The 17062-nt window shown below is 39.4% G+C and overlaps 1 protein-coding gene across 2 annotated transcripts in view; it reads left to right on the forward strand.

Moving 5' to 3' along the window:
- RSG7 (Regulator of G-protein signaling 7) overlaps positions 1-17062 on the forward strand; it is a 179407-nt gene that overhangs the window by 90977 nt on the left and 71368 nt on the right. For both annotated transcript variants that reach the window (XM_083125855.1, XM_083125854.1), the window contains exon 2: positions 12740-12904. In XM_083125855.1, coding sequence (XP_082981981.1) covers positions 12770-12904 — 135 coding nt within the window. In that variant the 5' untranslated portion in view covers positions 12740-12769. The remainder of the gene's footprint in view (positions 1-12739; positions 12905-17062) is intronic.

Raw genomic sequence — 17062 nt, forward strand, 5'->3', positions numbered from 1 at the left:
AAATAAAAACAGGGGAGGATGGGAAAGATGAATGTACAGAGAGAGAGAGTGGAGAAATCAAGAGACAAGAGGAAAATAAGTTAGGGGAGGAAACAGGAGGTAGAAAAGAGGTGGAGAGAATGAAAGAGGGGAAGGGGAAAGTGGAGAGAAAAGATACGCGGGGAAATCAGAGAAGAGGTTGAAAACGATATAACTCAAAATAGGAGATAATGAAAGCGTAAATATTTGAAGATTTATGTTGAATTGTTGTTTTAAGTCCACTTTATGCACAGTAAGGCTAATCGGGACTGGACCTACAGTTTAAAGTGGGATCCGAACCACTGTGCCATGTGCCTCCACCGGGTATCGAACCCGGAACCCCTTGAATACAAGGCAACAACGCTACCACTGCGCCATCGGGGAGGCCCTATTTGAAGATTTAATGTAGATTTCATGGCTCATGAACCAAATGTTATTTCTTGAATTGCCGGAAAGTATCTAATGAAAGTATCTTACCCCGCGAGACAGTTTTGGAAGCCGAAATTTCGTAGAAGGGACGATAGATGTGAATGCTTCAGAGCACCAGTGACTATTCTTGCCAACTTCTTTGGAGACGTCTGTTTTGTATTATTGTAAGGCTAGAAAAAAGATGTTCTTACGTGATTGATTCTCGCTTCCGTGTATTTCGTCGTTCGTGCGACACGATGCACGCTAGAATGCAAGTTTTATGGCAGTGGAATCATGTCTGCATGCAATGTTGCCAAATGTGGATAGTGAAAAAGATCCAGCCATGGGAGCGAACTGGACGGCCCTCTTTTCATTCAGCCTTAGATCCATGAAGGTTTATTGTAGGACGCTAACGGCGATGAAAGCTTAATGGACAGCTTCTTGATTTACTTGGTTTTTGGTTTCTTGTCACTACTGGCTAATCGCGAAGATGAAGATGAACGATGATATGATGAAATTGGTGAAGGGACACTCACATCCCCAGACCAGTATTCGAACCGGGGCGGTGGAATAACCGCGAATGGGATTTAGCACGAAACAGCACAACCGCGAAACGTAACACAGGATTAAAAGGAATAAGAGCAAAACGGATTAATCGCGAAACCAAAACTGAACACCGGAATAAACGCGAGAGGAACAACCGCGAAACGGATTAACGCGAAACCAAAATTTAACACCGGAATAACCGCGAAAGGAACAGCCACGAAAGGGTTTAATCGCGAAAGTAAAATAGAACATCGGAATAAGCGCGAAAGGGATTAACCGCTAAACCAAAATTGAACACCGGAACAAGCGCGCGAAAGGAGCAACCGCGAAACGGATAAGCGCGAACTGAATAAGAGCGAAAAGATTAAGGGCGAAACGGATTAAACGAGAACGGAATAACCGCGAAGGGAACAACAGCAAAAGGATTAACCGCGAAAAATTCACTTTCGCGCTTAATCCCTTTCGCGGTAGTTCTGGCCTTCGAACCCGGGACATCTATGATAACCACTCCGCCACGCAGGCCGGCCAATGTGCTCTTGTGTTCCAAGCTTCATAAATGAATGTTTATTCATAAACTTTGTTTACATAAAGCTTCAGTCTTGATGTTCACGGTATACGGCACAAAGGAACTATAGAGCGTCTCAACCTTAAAAGTCAGTATGGGTTAAATGAAGCGCGGCATTGTCAGATCAACAAACGGAGTCGCATCGAGTCGATGTTAATCGCTAATGATTGCGACAAATTTACTTCCTTAATGTCGTATAGGAAATCATCAAAATCTATGTATTTGATGCATTTTGAAAAATAAACTATAGTTACCTCAAGATTTGCATGTAAATGTTTATATTTCGACGTAACTATTTACTATTTTACATTTGCATTATATGTGTAATACACGCAACTATTATTACTTCTTTCGTTGAATGTTTTATCCTTTACATAAACAGAATTAAATAAATGCAAAAACAAACATTAGGATACATTTTTTTACGAAAAATAAAGCACACTGCAATTCCTACGAACCGGGACACCTGACTGCAACTGAATTGTAACCTCGGCGGATACGCCAGACAGCCCGCATAAACAAATATCCGTACTGTGGAGTAACAATGCATTCTAAAAATAACTTCAAACAATGGTCAACACTTTTCTCGCTTGGTCTGCATGTGTATCGCGACAAACCGAAAAGTTTCTCGCTAACCAACTTTTTCGTGTTACGGTCTGATGATTTATACCAAATATCCAATGTATATATAACTCTCCTCGTAAGCAAATTAATTCACTCAGGCGAAGAATATCATATCTACAAACATCATAGATCCATAGAAGGAAAACTGGCGAAGTTGTTCTAGCGGTTTGATATTTATGGCTTTTGAAGTATTTACTAGAAAAAAATTAAACGTTTTGCAAAATTGCATAATTATGAAAAATTCAGATCACATGAATTTATGACAGGTTATATAATGCCGTCAGTAAATAGAGCATAAAAAACTCTACAGGATAATGATTTCACTGTTTGAATTTCTTTACTTTTACATTTGGTAAATTTTGTAACATCTCGCAACGCAGCGGTGGCAGAGAAGGACAGAGCTATTGGCAAAACTCATGTATTAGGGAGAGAGGGAAGTACTCCATTTACTTCCATACTGACTTTTAAGGGTGAGACGCTCTATAGATCTTTCCTGTTTCACGAATGTAATGCAGATTGCAATAGTGGTAGATTTGGTTCCAAGAGAAACAAGTTGGCAACAGTGCAACATGCAACAAAGAGGAGGTTTGCGAAAGAGAAGGGTCTGTGTAATACAAGGAGTGTATTTTTCAGGGAAATTGATCCATTTCACCCTGATTAACAGTCTGCATGTTTATAAAATGTTTATAAATGAACGATGTCGAGCCCTATGTTTTGCCATAGAAGGATCAACAGCTGTACGTGAATGCATTTTGCTATTTCTGCATTTGATCGTCTGGACATACGATAAACGAGTAATTTCTCACGAAGATAGCATTCCCTTACACGGGAAGAGAAGTGGGGAAATGTGAAGAGGTCACTCAAGGTCAAGGTTCTACCTCCACCACACTGGACCAATTCGGATTGCGGTGAAACTTGGTACAGAGGCTGCGGAGACCATGAGGAAACAAATGCTGATGAAAAAAATAGTTCAAGTTTTCACCACCGTGGAGAAATGTGGCGCTGCTGAAATAACCAGAAGTTTAATACGAAACTTCATTTTTAGATTGTCAGTATTCAGCAGCGTTCAGTATGCTCGCCATGAACGTGAATGCCTCTTTGAATGTGTAACAAATAAGAAGCGTAATCACTGATGGCACGAACCATTTCCAGGCATATTGTTCACTGTTAATAGATTTCAGTGCTACATTTCCACCTGGTGGTGAAAATTTGAACTATTTTTTTTTTAATCAGCATTCGCTTCTCAAAGATCTCCTTAGGCTCTGTACCATGTTTCACAGCAATCCGATGCTTTGAACGGGCTCCAGAGGGTTTTGATTTGGGAAATGTTAATTTTAAGCGCCATTTTTCCACCTGGTGGTGAAAATATGAACATATTTTTTCATCAACATTCGCTTCCCCACGGTCTTCATAGTCTCTCAACCCCGGAATTATGGCTATGAGAAAAAGCTAAACAATACATTAAAGCCGACCTACGAGCCGGAGTGGTTAGCACAGTGCGCTACGACGCCAGGGGTCCCGGGTTCGAATCCCGGTTCTGGGCATGGGTGTCCTTTGTGTGTGTCCTTTCATCAATGTCATCATATCATCACTCATCTTCTTCTTCTCGATTAGCCAAAAGTGTAAGAAAAGCTTAGTGAAATAAATAAATCAATCAAACTAAACAAAAGATTAAGAAAATCGAAAAGAAAAATATTACAGCGTAAGCAATTTTAGACAAACAGCAATGCTTTAAGTATTAAACGAAAGTAGCGAATGCATTTCTCGATCCCTCCTGACAACTGTCTGTTCCTATTTCTTAATAAGCGCGTTGGAAATCTCTTCTCCACGAGCAAGGGAGTGGAGTGGGTGGAAGATGTGACATTTCCTATCCATAGGAAATGAACACGCGGGCGGGAAAGAAAGAGAACGCCTGGCACAAAAGGCTGTTCCGTCGCAATTAAACGGAAAGAACAAAGGTTCGCGCTGAAATGAAAAGTGAACACAAAAGGGTTGTCACGTGATCAGATATGAAATCTCCAAGTGTCGTTGTCAGGAGTGCAAGATAGCGACTCGCTTATATGGGGGCATATCAAGAGTTACACTAAGTAATGTTCATTTGCTGACAAAATCTGTAAGGACGTGTTGAGAGAGGGGGACTGTTCGGGATTTCGAGTCCCTAAAAATATCTTTGAAGAGTGCAGTACCATAAAATATTACATCTTAAACCCCGTACCAGCTATCTGTAGACCAGGCGAACGAGAACCAGTCTCTGCGCAAGTAGTGACGCGAGACGGCTCCACCAATGAACAGTGAGAGAAACGGGATTGCGTAATGAAAGACTGGAGTTACCCGATTTCCCTACTTCACTCTGTCAGCGTTGCAAACTTTTGAAAAGGATAATACCGAACGCACATGGCAAACTGAGCGTATTTTTGTCTCCAGGTCCGTACCATTGGTTTAAGAATTTCTTAGGGAAATATCAGGGATAAAACTGCAAGTGGAAATTTTGACAAAGCCGTGCATTTAGCGTACGGACTAAAGTCTGGACCGTACGGTTGGCAACACTGCGTTTTCACCACTCCATTTCCGTCCTCCTCCTCTGCCACTATGCAGGCTCACTTTGCAGATACACCTCCAACCATGCGTTGGCCAGTCAGCATACAACGGAGGATCAGTGTAGCACACGCACTGAGAGAACTGCATGCCCACAACCATTCAGGGGCTGACACTTGCACTGTCAGGAGATTGAATAGGTTGATTACTAAAAGTTTCAACTCCTAACCTTCTGACAAGCTGGAGTCTTCTCGGACATTAACCTGCAAAAAACTTTTTAAAGAAAATCATAGCCGGCTAATCTCCGATTACCTACATGACCCAGCGTATACACCGCTGTCTCTCTGATATCTGTGAAATTTAAATTACATTCACATACCCCAAAAGGGAGGAATAGCTGCCTACTTAGTATTTATGCAAGGTTTAGGCTCTGGGTCGGGTTTAGGTTTTATATACCACTAGTTTTATTATACCACTAGTCTCCTTTTCTTCTTCTTTATTAAGTACTTCAATTCCTTATAAAGGGTGACCCAGAGATGTATACCCATTTTGGAATGAACATTACACAGTTAATTGTACACCAAACTGTATTATTTTTGTTGTATAATGTGTGTGATCTATTACCATTTATTTTACATTTATTTATTTATTTATTGCAGTCACCATGGAGTCGTTGTCGGTGGAACATCGCGTGTTCACGTATGATGCCTATGTGAGAAACGGCGACTCAGTGGTTGCAGCTCAGAGGTTATTCCGCCGGCACTTCCACGTAAGGCGGCATGGATCAGTTCCAACATGCAAAACAATCTTAAAATGAGTTAAGCAGTTTCGAACCACAGGCACTGTAACTCCAAAAACACCACCACGTGCTGAACCTCTGAGCTGCAACATAGGCATCATACATGAACACGTGATGTTCCACCGACCACGACTCCATGGTAACTGCAATAAATAAATAAATAAATAAATGGCAATAGATCACACACATTATACAACAAAAATAATACAGTTTGGTGTACAATTAACTGTGTAATGTTCATTCCAAAATGGGTATACATCTCTGGGTCACCCTGTATATACACTTTCAATGTAAATTTACCCTAAATCAGACTAGTTTCTGCTTATTCTTAATACGCTAATATCCTGAATAATCATATCCAATTAAATATTCAACCTAATGTTTCATAACCACTTAACCGTGACACTTCACAGAAATTTAATCTCGCATACTGACGCAATAATAATACAAGCACAATCACTGATGACTCAGTACAACAAATAACACATACTCGCAAGCACATGAAATACACAAGTTCACAAGAGAACACTCATAACTAGAGACCGGATGTTTAGGCACTAAAAACATATAAAATAGGCAGGCAAATAAGCACTTATAATTTTCAAAATAGGCAGTAAAATAGACATTAAAATACAAATATTCAATAAAAAAGGCAATGGAATTTAACTCAAAATAATGAAGATAGACATACAAAAAGAAATAGGTGTTTAAATAATATAGAAACATACCTGTACATTCTTTATAGTTGCTTAAAATAAACCAGGAGCTCATCATTAGAGACAGCAGTCCAATATTGTACTTAATAAATCACTGCAAACAGGAGTCACGTCAGCCCAAAATTTTCCATTGTATAATGGCTACACACAATAGTCTGACAAAAGAAATTAAGGGCTACTTCCAACCAGTACGCAAATTATTTAAATATACACTTTATCACTGCACACAGGGTTATTTCAGTTAAAAAATTTACACTATATATTCCACACAGCAGTTCGAACTAAGAAACTGTTTAAATGTATTTCAAGTTTGTACTGTACGGTTTGGCAGTCTCTGAATAAGAAGCACTAATTGTGGTTGCACATCACAACAAGGTATTTCTTCAGGTGATCAACCGACAAGTTATGTCTGCGATCGGACAACACATTTTTTAGAATTGAAAAAGATCTTTCAACCTCCACAGATGTTACCGGAGCATACTTAAAACACGCGAGAACATGTGGATCTAACTCAGTTTGTATATTTTCACCTTTCAGAACTTGTTGAATTGCCCTTAATTTGTCCAAGTCCTTATTAGCTGCAATAACTCGCTAACTGTTATTTTTAAATTTCTTGGAAGCATCGGAAACTAATCCTGGGAACAGGAAATTGTATGCACAGAGTTCAGTCATGTTCCAATTTTAAAGAAAATGCCTAAAATAGGCAATATCTGGCATTTATGAAATAATATAGGCAATATTGTATGAAATAGGCAAAATAGGCAAAATTAAATTGCCTTTAAATGAAGCTAATCCCTCACCCCTGGCATTCGCAACATTCGTTTTCATCATATCTCTAACAGGAAAGAATAGGGATTTTGTCGGTCTCTACTCATAACACAAAATATACAAGACACACATGTAGTATGTATAAAATTATGTAACGAATAGTGTACACCATGCTCATTATCAGGCACAGTGGGGATCCATGACGCGCCTGCATCATGGGAATTTGGGGGGGAGACAAAATATTATACCAATTCTCTATATCTTACAAAAATAGGGGAGGGTCGTTTCTTTGATTGACATGTTATTGATTTTTAGTTTTGGTTATTATGTACAGTTCTTCTACCTAGCTGTGGGTGATCGCGGCGATAGGGTTGGAATGAAACATTATCTCTTATGCCTTTAGTTTAGAATCGGTTTGAAAAAGGCGGGAACACGCTGTTCCCATTAATACAACGTTAGTCTAGCAGAGAAACAGTTAAGAATAAGGTTCAATATACTAACAATGGCAGTGAGGCTGAACATTTTGTACTTTTTATATTAGCAAACATGAAAGTGAGTCTAAAATACCCAAAATTAAACATATATTGCTTAAATATGTCTGTATTATATTGTTACTCAAATTTTCTCTGATCAAAATAATTTGAGTAAATAATTTGGCATAAAGGAAGGGGGTTCTTTTGGGGGGAGTGCGTCATAGGCGTTGGGGGGATGGGCACCCCTGCTCATTATTGGCCACCAGAAATGAGTATGGTACTCAAGCATTTATTTTGTGCATACTATAAATTAATTTTTAAATATTATATGTATATCAATATAACAAAGTGCAATAGAAAGCGGGGTAACCGATAAATTTCGCGGAACTGACGTCCTGGTTTATTTTAAAGGTGCTAGGACAATAAGCACATACGTAGCTACTCCTGAAAGTATTGCGGGTGGAGGCGGTCTTTTTCAGGGCTTCCCTTTATTTCATCTTCAAATCTGTGCTTTGTGAAAAAGTATAAAAAAACAAAGAACTGTTCATCAACAAAGTGATAGATGTTTTGGAAAGGAAGAGACGCGAATTTTATGATTTTTAAAATAATAATAATAATAATAATAATAATAATAATACAAATTTATATGACTGAAGGGCAAGATATGAAATCTTGCTTTGGCCCTCGTGAGAAAAAATCGTGTGGGTGCCCTTGGCTGAAATAACAATGTGAGAGGTCTCCCTGCAGCGGCTCTGTTTAAATATATTTATACAGGGGCGTGCTCACGAAATAAATTCTGGAGGGCTTTGACAGGATCATAGTTTTCATAAAGTTTGTGCGTGGATGAAAAAATTGATCCTGGTCTTAACCTAACGCGATTTTTTTCCTGCCCACGTTCCTACATAGAATTATTTAACGGAGCAGCTAAGTATAATTCAATTCAATGATGAAGTCAAATTCAGATATCAGCACATTCAACACTAAATTTTATAATTACTATACATTATTATGCTAGTAATTACTTACAGTGGATTGCGTACAGAGTATAAATTGAGTATAAATTATCTTATTTCTAGATTTGAACTCTCATAATTTGTAGTAATTAACGACGACATTAAACAAGAAAACTTCGACACAATCATTACATGAATTATAGTAATTACATAAATAAGGTGAAGTATTTTACCCCCATTAGCCACGCAGTTTTTAAGGGGTTGGATTTGTGAAGGTGGAAATTTCATAGCTTCGTTCTAGGGGTGGAGCTTTATACCGGGTGTTTCATAAATAATTGAGGGGTTACAAAAATGTAAGTATTGAACTCACATCAATGAAACCAGTCCAGAACAATCGAGGAACGCAAATAGTTTGTGCGTGTTTTCTTAAGCTGAGAGTTCATATCTCTGCCGCTAGGCGACACTCAAATCACTCGCATCACTCAGTGTTTTTTTTTTTTCAATATTTTGGTCCCCAAGATCACCGGACATTACACCGTGTGACTTATTTTTGTGAGGTTTCACCGATGCCGCGTGATATCGCAGCCCTAAAAACTGAGCGAGTGCATCATCGCAGCGATAGACACTATCGACAGGTCTATGTTGATTCAATTGGGGTGAGAAGTAGATTATCGTGTTGACGTGTGCCGTGTCATCCGTGGTGCACACATTGAACATTTGTAGGTGTACAGAGAAACTGTTTTGAGTTCTTTGTTCGCTCTGGATTGGTTTCATTAACGTAAGTTCAATACTTTATTTGCAATAAATATTTGTAACCAGGGTTGTTAAAAATTTTAATTCGCTTCAAGTTGCGTATTTTTTCATTGAAAAAAGGTTCCTGGACCGTATTTAAATTGATGCGGGAGAAAACGTTCGTGGACCGAATTTAAATTCTTCCGAAAAAGGTTCCTGGACCGAATTGAATTGCTTTAAATATGAAAAGGTTATACACTGTCTAGAACTCATTTACGTTTGCTGATTTTCTCTCCCAGTCCGGGGTTGAATTTATTTACAATCCTTGAACCAGGGTTGAATGATTAATAGTTGCCTTCTAAAAATGTCCGCGAGTACGTTTTACATTGGAATGTCACACTGCGGTTGTAGAAAACGTAGCGCATGCTCATGGTCACAAGCGGATAATTGTTTATCGTCAGGTCCGTACTCGATCCAGGTTGCGTTTCATTTCAATACGGAATTTGGACCCTATTTAAACTGATTCGGAAAAAAATGTTCCTGGACCGTATTTAAATTGATCCTGGAATAAAAGTTTCTGGACCGAATGTAAATTGGTTCGGGAAAAAAGGTTCCTGGACCGTATTTAAATTCATCCGGAAAAATAGTTCCTGGACCGTATTTAAATTAATTGAGGGAAAAGGTTCCTGGACCGTATATAAATTCATTCAGAAAAAAAGGTTCCTGGACCGAATTGAAATATTTTACAGTTAAAAAGGTTCTTTACGGTCCAGAACCCATTTACGCTTGCTGATTTTCTCTCCTGGACCGGAATTGATTTTTTTTTAAAATTCCTGGACCTTTAACAACCCTGTTTGTAACCCCTCAATTATTTATGAAATACCCGTTAACCTTCGTTTTAAAAGTTGTTCAGTGACAAAAATTGTAATTGCAGTCATTTTAAGGAGAATTTGCATTTTCCTCTTTAATTATTTCCGAGTCCTTGATTGCTTTTGTTTGAATTTTTTCTCAAAATTTATGGAGGGGCTGTAGCCCCCATGAGCCAGCGACTCCAACAATGATATCATTATTATTATTATTATTACGTTATCATTGTTTATTCCATCGTCCGTAATTGTGGCTTATGCATTAAGATCCCACATATAAGTAAGTATATCTTAATTGTTAGTATTCATTATAATGTGGCTATTAATTTAGAGGCATCCTTGAATTGTCGTGTCTTCTTATTTATACAAAATAATACGTTCAATCCAACACCGAACACTGCCGAAGGTTTCCAAACACTTCATCGGCCTACCTGAATATGCACGCCTTGGGCAACTTGGGGGAGGGAGTTGCTGAGCCTCACGACGTAACACATGTGGGCCGTGTATTCTCAGAGCCAAGTAGTAAAACCGCTACTCTCACGTGATTTACTAGTTTTGGTTTCTCAATACTATTTCTTTTTTTATTTTTCGCTGGAAACCTACAATGGCCGGAAGTTGAACGTGCTGAACTGTTTTCGACCTTACTCGCAATCAGACCTTCTAAATATACACCAGGCCGCAGTGGCGTGTTTAAGATTTCATTTAGGACGGAAGGACCGGGTTTAGACGCATCAACCAGAGTTCGAATTGAAGAGAAGGAAGCCAGGGTCCCCCACCTCTACATTTTATTTCCAATTCTCTACGGATTTAAATCAGTTCCCAACCCAGGGAAGAATCCTCCCCTTTTCAATATTTTCTGTCTCTTTTGTTATTATTAATGAAGAATTCCAAGAATTAACGTCTAATTTCAAGTTCATTTTACACTATCCAGTCAGTCTAAATTGTCAGTTTTTAAACTAAATTCAGTTCATTCTTAGTTTTGGCCTTTTTACCAGTGTGTTATTTTGAAAATTACCAACGTTTCGGAGGCTGATTCTGCCTCCGTCTTCAGGGTAGTGTGTGATCTACTAAATTATATTGCAATCCCTGGACACTTGATGTGTTTGGGGATGGTGTCTATATAGAGAACAAATGGTTGCCTTGTAGGAGTATTCTCGGTGGCCAAGGCTCCGCCAGGGAGAGTTATGAGTGGCCCAGGCTCCACATCGTGTGGTGGTCACATCAAGACTGTTTTTCTATATAGGGTGCCAGGGAGGTGGAAATTTTATCTTGAACCGACCCTGCGCGCACATACACATACAAGATATTTGAAGAACGCTGAGACATTGATGTGTTTGCTTAAGGTGTGCTTCTTTCTTACAGCACCGGGACACTGTCACAATGCAGAAATGAGCTCACCTGAGGTTCCAAATGCTAGACCATCGGCCGTATTTCCCTGATTTAGCCCCTTCTGATTTCCTGCTCTTCGCAAATCTCAATAAGCACATGAAAGGGACTCGCTTCGACACCATTCTTGAGGCTATCCATGCATGCTGTAAATGTGTGGTTTCAAGAGCAACCAGTTACATTTTTTAAAGGATCTTCAAAAGTTCAGAGATAGGGCGTACAAGTGTGTTAGTTTCCACGGAGACTAAATTAACCACCATTTTCCGAATCTACTTTCTTCTAGGTAAAGCTAAAGACTTATCAGCACCACCCTTCGTATGTTGTAACTTGCATTATATCACATATTTCATGTAAAGTTGGGGCATGAGGCTAACACTTGAGAGCATTGCTTTTAGATTGGCTTGCCTCGTATATAAGGAGAACATCAATTCACAGTTGTTTCAAATCATTGTCAAAACTTTACATGTATGCTGTATTCAACCAACCCTAATGTACAAAGTGGATGCACCCTCTTTAATTGTTACACTACAATGGTTATGGTTAAATGCTTCATATGAGCACATACCTCATAGTTTGAGAGTCCAGAACATTAGCATGGAGACTGTCATTTTAGTAGAACAGTCGAATTCTGCGCCATGTTCTGACATGTTTTGCGGAGATTAATACGGGGTCACAACTGCTCGTAATTCTTCCCATGTGGATTACCGGTTATTTAAGACTCTGTCATTGATGAACCCCCAGATAAGGGAGCTGGGTTGTCTTCAGAACCTCTTCCAATCCACCGCCCGGGAAAGGTCTTATTCGGGCAATGCGAAGTGTGTCAGAATATGGCGCAAAATTTGGCTGTGCTGCGAAAATGACCGTCTCCACATCGATGTTCCGAACTCTTAAACCATCAGGTAATGTCAAAAGTAAAGGAGGATACGTCTACTTCATGACCACCCTGTACATGTGTGTGTGTGTGCTTTTCTCTACAATCAAATGAACTTCAGGGTGAGTCAGAAATATGGCTGCACGTTCGAAGTAAAAGTAGTGTGTTACTGTGCAATGTATATGGAAATTGTGAATGGTATATTTGACTATTACACGTGATACTTATCTGAAATAATAAATGAAGTTTCGAGTTTAATATACCATTCACCATTTCCATCCACGTTGTACAGTAACACACTACTTTTACTTCAAACGTGTATCCATATTTCTGACTCAACCTGTATATGAATTTCCAGCGGGAATACACTGACTGCGTCGACCACGTCCACCCGCAATCCTTAATCTAAAAAGTTGACACATTGATTTGACTGATTTATCTTGTGCATAAAGTGACATTCGTTTGTTTTCTTGTTCCAGGAGGGCGATGCGGCTCCCCACGTCCCTGTGATGGTCACTATGAGTTCGGATAAATCGGCCGGCAGGCGGAAACAGGAGTCCAACAATGGCCAGCCGGGATCCTCCACCACGACGCAGCCGGTGTCCAACACAGAAGACACGCCAAACCACATCGTCTACAAGAAAGTAAGTGTGTAGTCTGCTTGTCTTTGGTGGAAGAAGTGAACTTAGAGTTGCAACACTGTCAAAGTCTCAAAAATCCCTTATTCTTCAGTGTTGACACAACCGGTGAGCAAAACTTCCCTTTTGGATACAAATTTTCCCTGCGTCTCGGAAAAATTGCAATCGCTGTCACTGAACTTCATATATTATATTACCGTTCGCATTAACGCAAAGAAAACTGCAGTAAACAAAAAATACTAGGATTGAGTGAAAAGATGAACACAAGGAGGAAACCCACACATGACACAAATGTCCAGGAGATATCTAATGAATATCTTCTGGATATTTGTGCCTAAATTCTGGGCATCCAGAGGATATGCAGGGGATATCCATTGGAGATCCCCTGGATATTCATATATCCATTCAGGAGACATCCATAGGATATCCAAGAAGGATACGTTTTATGCATTCTGTGGATCATTTTTGGATACGTTTTGTACACTATGGATAATTTTTGGACATTTTGTGGATCATTCTTGGACATATTTTGGACATTCTATGGATAACTTTTTGATATGTTTCGGTCATAAGTGGGAATTAGTTCACGTGACAAAATTATATTTTTATCCAAAGGTAGACTTGTTATATATCACTGGAAAGCTTGTTCAATTCCCTGTACAATAAGCTTTATTTGAGCTTCCTAGGCGAAACTGGGGCGGAGTTGAAACACATTTAGTATAGCTAATCGGGCTAAAAAAGGGCAATTTCTGCTAACTTTGACCTTGAATAATTATTATAATTATAATTTAACAGCTACAAGACAAACGAAGCTGAAAATTTTCATAGTTACTAAGTTCCATGCATAGTTGCAACACCCCAAATTTCATGAAAATAGGAGTTGGTCAGATTGTGGGCTGTGTTGATTTCATATGGAATGACTCGCATTCATCTGACTAATGTGATTTTACTACAGTTTGACTTTAGAGTTTAACTTAAAATGGCGTTTGTGTTACATTCTATATCAAAGTTAGATTTTAAGCAATTAATGCCCAATTCTAAGTACAGTGGTGGAAAAAAGTTCTTCCCCATAATACTTTAATGGCAGTAAATAATGCTGGAAAGGTAGGCAACACACATTGCACCTTTAGGTGATCGGGTGATTCTGTCTGTCTCAAGGAGCAACTCGTCTTTCATGCAATAGCCAACAGACACAGGAAATGTAGGAAAGTCACGTGACATCAGGTGGAAAGTTGTTCGTCATAAAATCGCCTTTTCTCAAGCCAGGTCGCAGAACCGACAAGAGTTATAGCCTATGTCCGAAAATGATTCCCCTAAAACCGTTGAACGAAACGCTAAAATAATTCTTGCCTTAATTACAAAGGCTACTATACTATATGTGCCGCGGTAGCTCGGTCGTTAGGGAGTTTGATTACCATGCGAGAGATCTGAGTTCGATCTCCGACTGGGGAGAATTGGAATTTTGTCCACCTGTTCAAGTGGCTCCGGCGCCCACCCAGCGTCGTATAAAGTGGGTACCTCTAGGAAACTTGGGGGGTAAAGGCGGCCAGGGGCGTAGTGCTGATCACATTATCCCCACCTTCGGCTGTAACAAGAAAGTGTGGCACCCTAACTCCGCACCCCCTACACGCCTTCATGGCTTGGTGCAAAGCACAAGGTAGCACTTTGCTTTTTCATTTACTATACGTCCCGATTTTGTCGGAACAGAACTTTCTAATTTCTATGTGGACTTTCTTCCAAGTCCCTTAGGGATGTGAATAGGCTCCAGTTTTTCTTGACACAATTCATCCATGTTATATTTCGTTATAAAAACCACGGCCGATATTCTGTGTGGGGGGGGGGGGCTATAATTCAAACATGTGAGGTGATACTTTTCTCACTACTGCATTCTCCGATTCTTCGTATCAGAAATAAATCTTAATTCCGCACTGAAAATGTAGCATTTCCTACATCTTAGCATGCAAATATCTAGTAGCAAAGTAATGGGTAGGCACATAGTGGTTCGGATACCACTTTAAACTGTAGGTGCATTCCCGATTAGTCTTACTGTGCATAAAGTGGACTTAAGACACCAAATCAACCAACCAACACAATCCCGTTATCGTCCAGATTATCGAAACCAGAAGCTTCGTCGCGAATAACATAAGCAGGAAGACAATGTGAAATTACGGAACAGAAACAGAACCTAGAACGGTTAGATTGGATTAAATCGACGGTACAGCACGCGTTCTAAAATGAAGAAGAATACGAAAGTTGAAGGACCTCGATACACACACACACTTTTCCTCCCCTCAATGGTAAGATATCTTTCTTGCAGAGAAGCCTTTACGTAGGCCTTCAAGGCCGCGACGAGAAAGTGTTTTACATGCAATGATGGGACCAAAACACGGGTCTAGTTTGATATGAAACCTGTGTTCCTCCTTATTTCGTACGTCATTGATAACAGGAACACGGGCCTCGTCTGCTAAGCCTTGTTTCGTAGAGCAGACGCCTGTTTGCCACCCTTTGGTTCCGTGACCTTCGCTCGTAGTTAGCAAGAGTGAATGACTCACCAGATACCTGTTGCCTGTGAGCTTATACAAGAATAGATATTTCGTTAGCGTCTGTAAGTATTGTTTCATCTGCAGTTATATCAGTTAACGTTCGAATTGTTTCCTAATGGTTACGTTATTTATAAATGAGTTCTCGAGAGTGAGCTTTCTATCTATTTGTATGGGGGGGGGGTATACAGCCAGCATGTAGTATTTTTTTTTAATCCTGAAACAAGAAGAAATTCCAAGACAAAAAAAGAGTCGTAGAAGAGTAGTTAAAAAAGAAAGAAGAAAATGTAAATGTTTTAATAAATTATTGTATAGATCGAGTGAATAATATTTTCTCACGGGGCCTCCTCGATGGAGTAATGATAACGTCGTCACCTTATAATCAAGGGATCCTATGGTTCGATACACGGTGGATGCGCGTAGTAGTTCGTATGTCATTTTAAACTGAAGGTCCAGTCCAGATTAGCTTATCTGTGTAGAAAAACTAAAAAAAGAAATTGTCACAGTGTAAGAACATTTCATGTTCAACTACATACAAAAGGGAATAATTTATTCCATGTTGGAGTTCACATTTATAGCATCTAACCAACACAATTATGGATCGCAACGTATTTTCTCAGATCCATTTTAATTATACGTGCATGATAAAATAACAGAAGTTGAGGAAAGAGAAAGCCAAGCGAAACACAGATGCCTTCTCCAGAATTTCAAATCTCGTTACGTAAGGTTCTGGGTTGAAGTCCCGGGCAGGCATGACTTTCTTGTTCTTGCCGTTTTATCTGCTTTATTTCATCATAAATCGTCGTTATGATTTACCTACAGGGGAAGAATAATGACAATTGCCGCCAATACAAAGCCAATAACGAACAGAACAACAACTCAATTAGGGAGATGTCAAGAAATAAACAAGACTTGACAGTGTCTCCGTCTCTCGGTTTCTCGAATTGAAAATTGCTCTCCCGTTCTCGGTCTCGGCTAGTTAAATACACAAATCGAAAAAGTATGTGAAGATACATATATTTCATATATCCCGGTTTTATAGGAGATTTCGTGAGAGATGAAATTACTCTTCGATCATGTTTATTTTTATTACTTTTGTTACGTAACATCACTTGTCTTCCTAGTCGCGGACGAGTGACCATTACATGAAATTAATGACGAAATACTCAAACACCTGTGACAAGGACGATACTCAACTCCGGGAACTTTGGTGACGAGATCGAAGGTTGACCACTTAATGAGCTGGCCAACAGAGTCTGCTTAATGTTGCTTGTGTCAGGTAATTCGAAATAACTGTCAATATCCCACATTCATTATCATTTGTTTCATAATTTATCTTATTGATGTTATTAACCTGAAGTCGAAAAAATAGTTGAAAGGCAATAATGCAAGATTGAATGTCTATGATGTTACTTCGTGCCGAATAATATGACGTGATATTATGATATGAATATATTAATAATATACAATACTATGCCCAGTCATTCCATTGATTGATCCCAATTGCGCACACTAAATATGGTATAATGTCCACTCCTAGCCAACCTCCGTGGCGGAGTGGTTAGCACAGCGCGCTACGACACCATGGGCCCCTGGTTCGAATCTCGGCCTGGCCATGGGTGTT

The sequence above is a fragment of the Lepisma saccharinum genome, chromosome 7 (assembly GCF_977018435.1).
Source record: "Lepisma saccharinum chromosome 7, izLepSacc3.1, whole genome shotgun sequence".
Classification (NCBI taxonomy): domain Eukaryota; kingdom Metazoa; phylum Arthropoda; class Insecta; order Zygentoma; family Lepismatidae; genus Lepisma; species Lepisma saccharinum.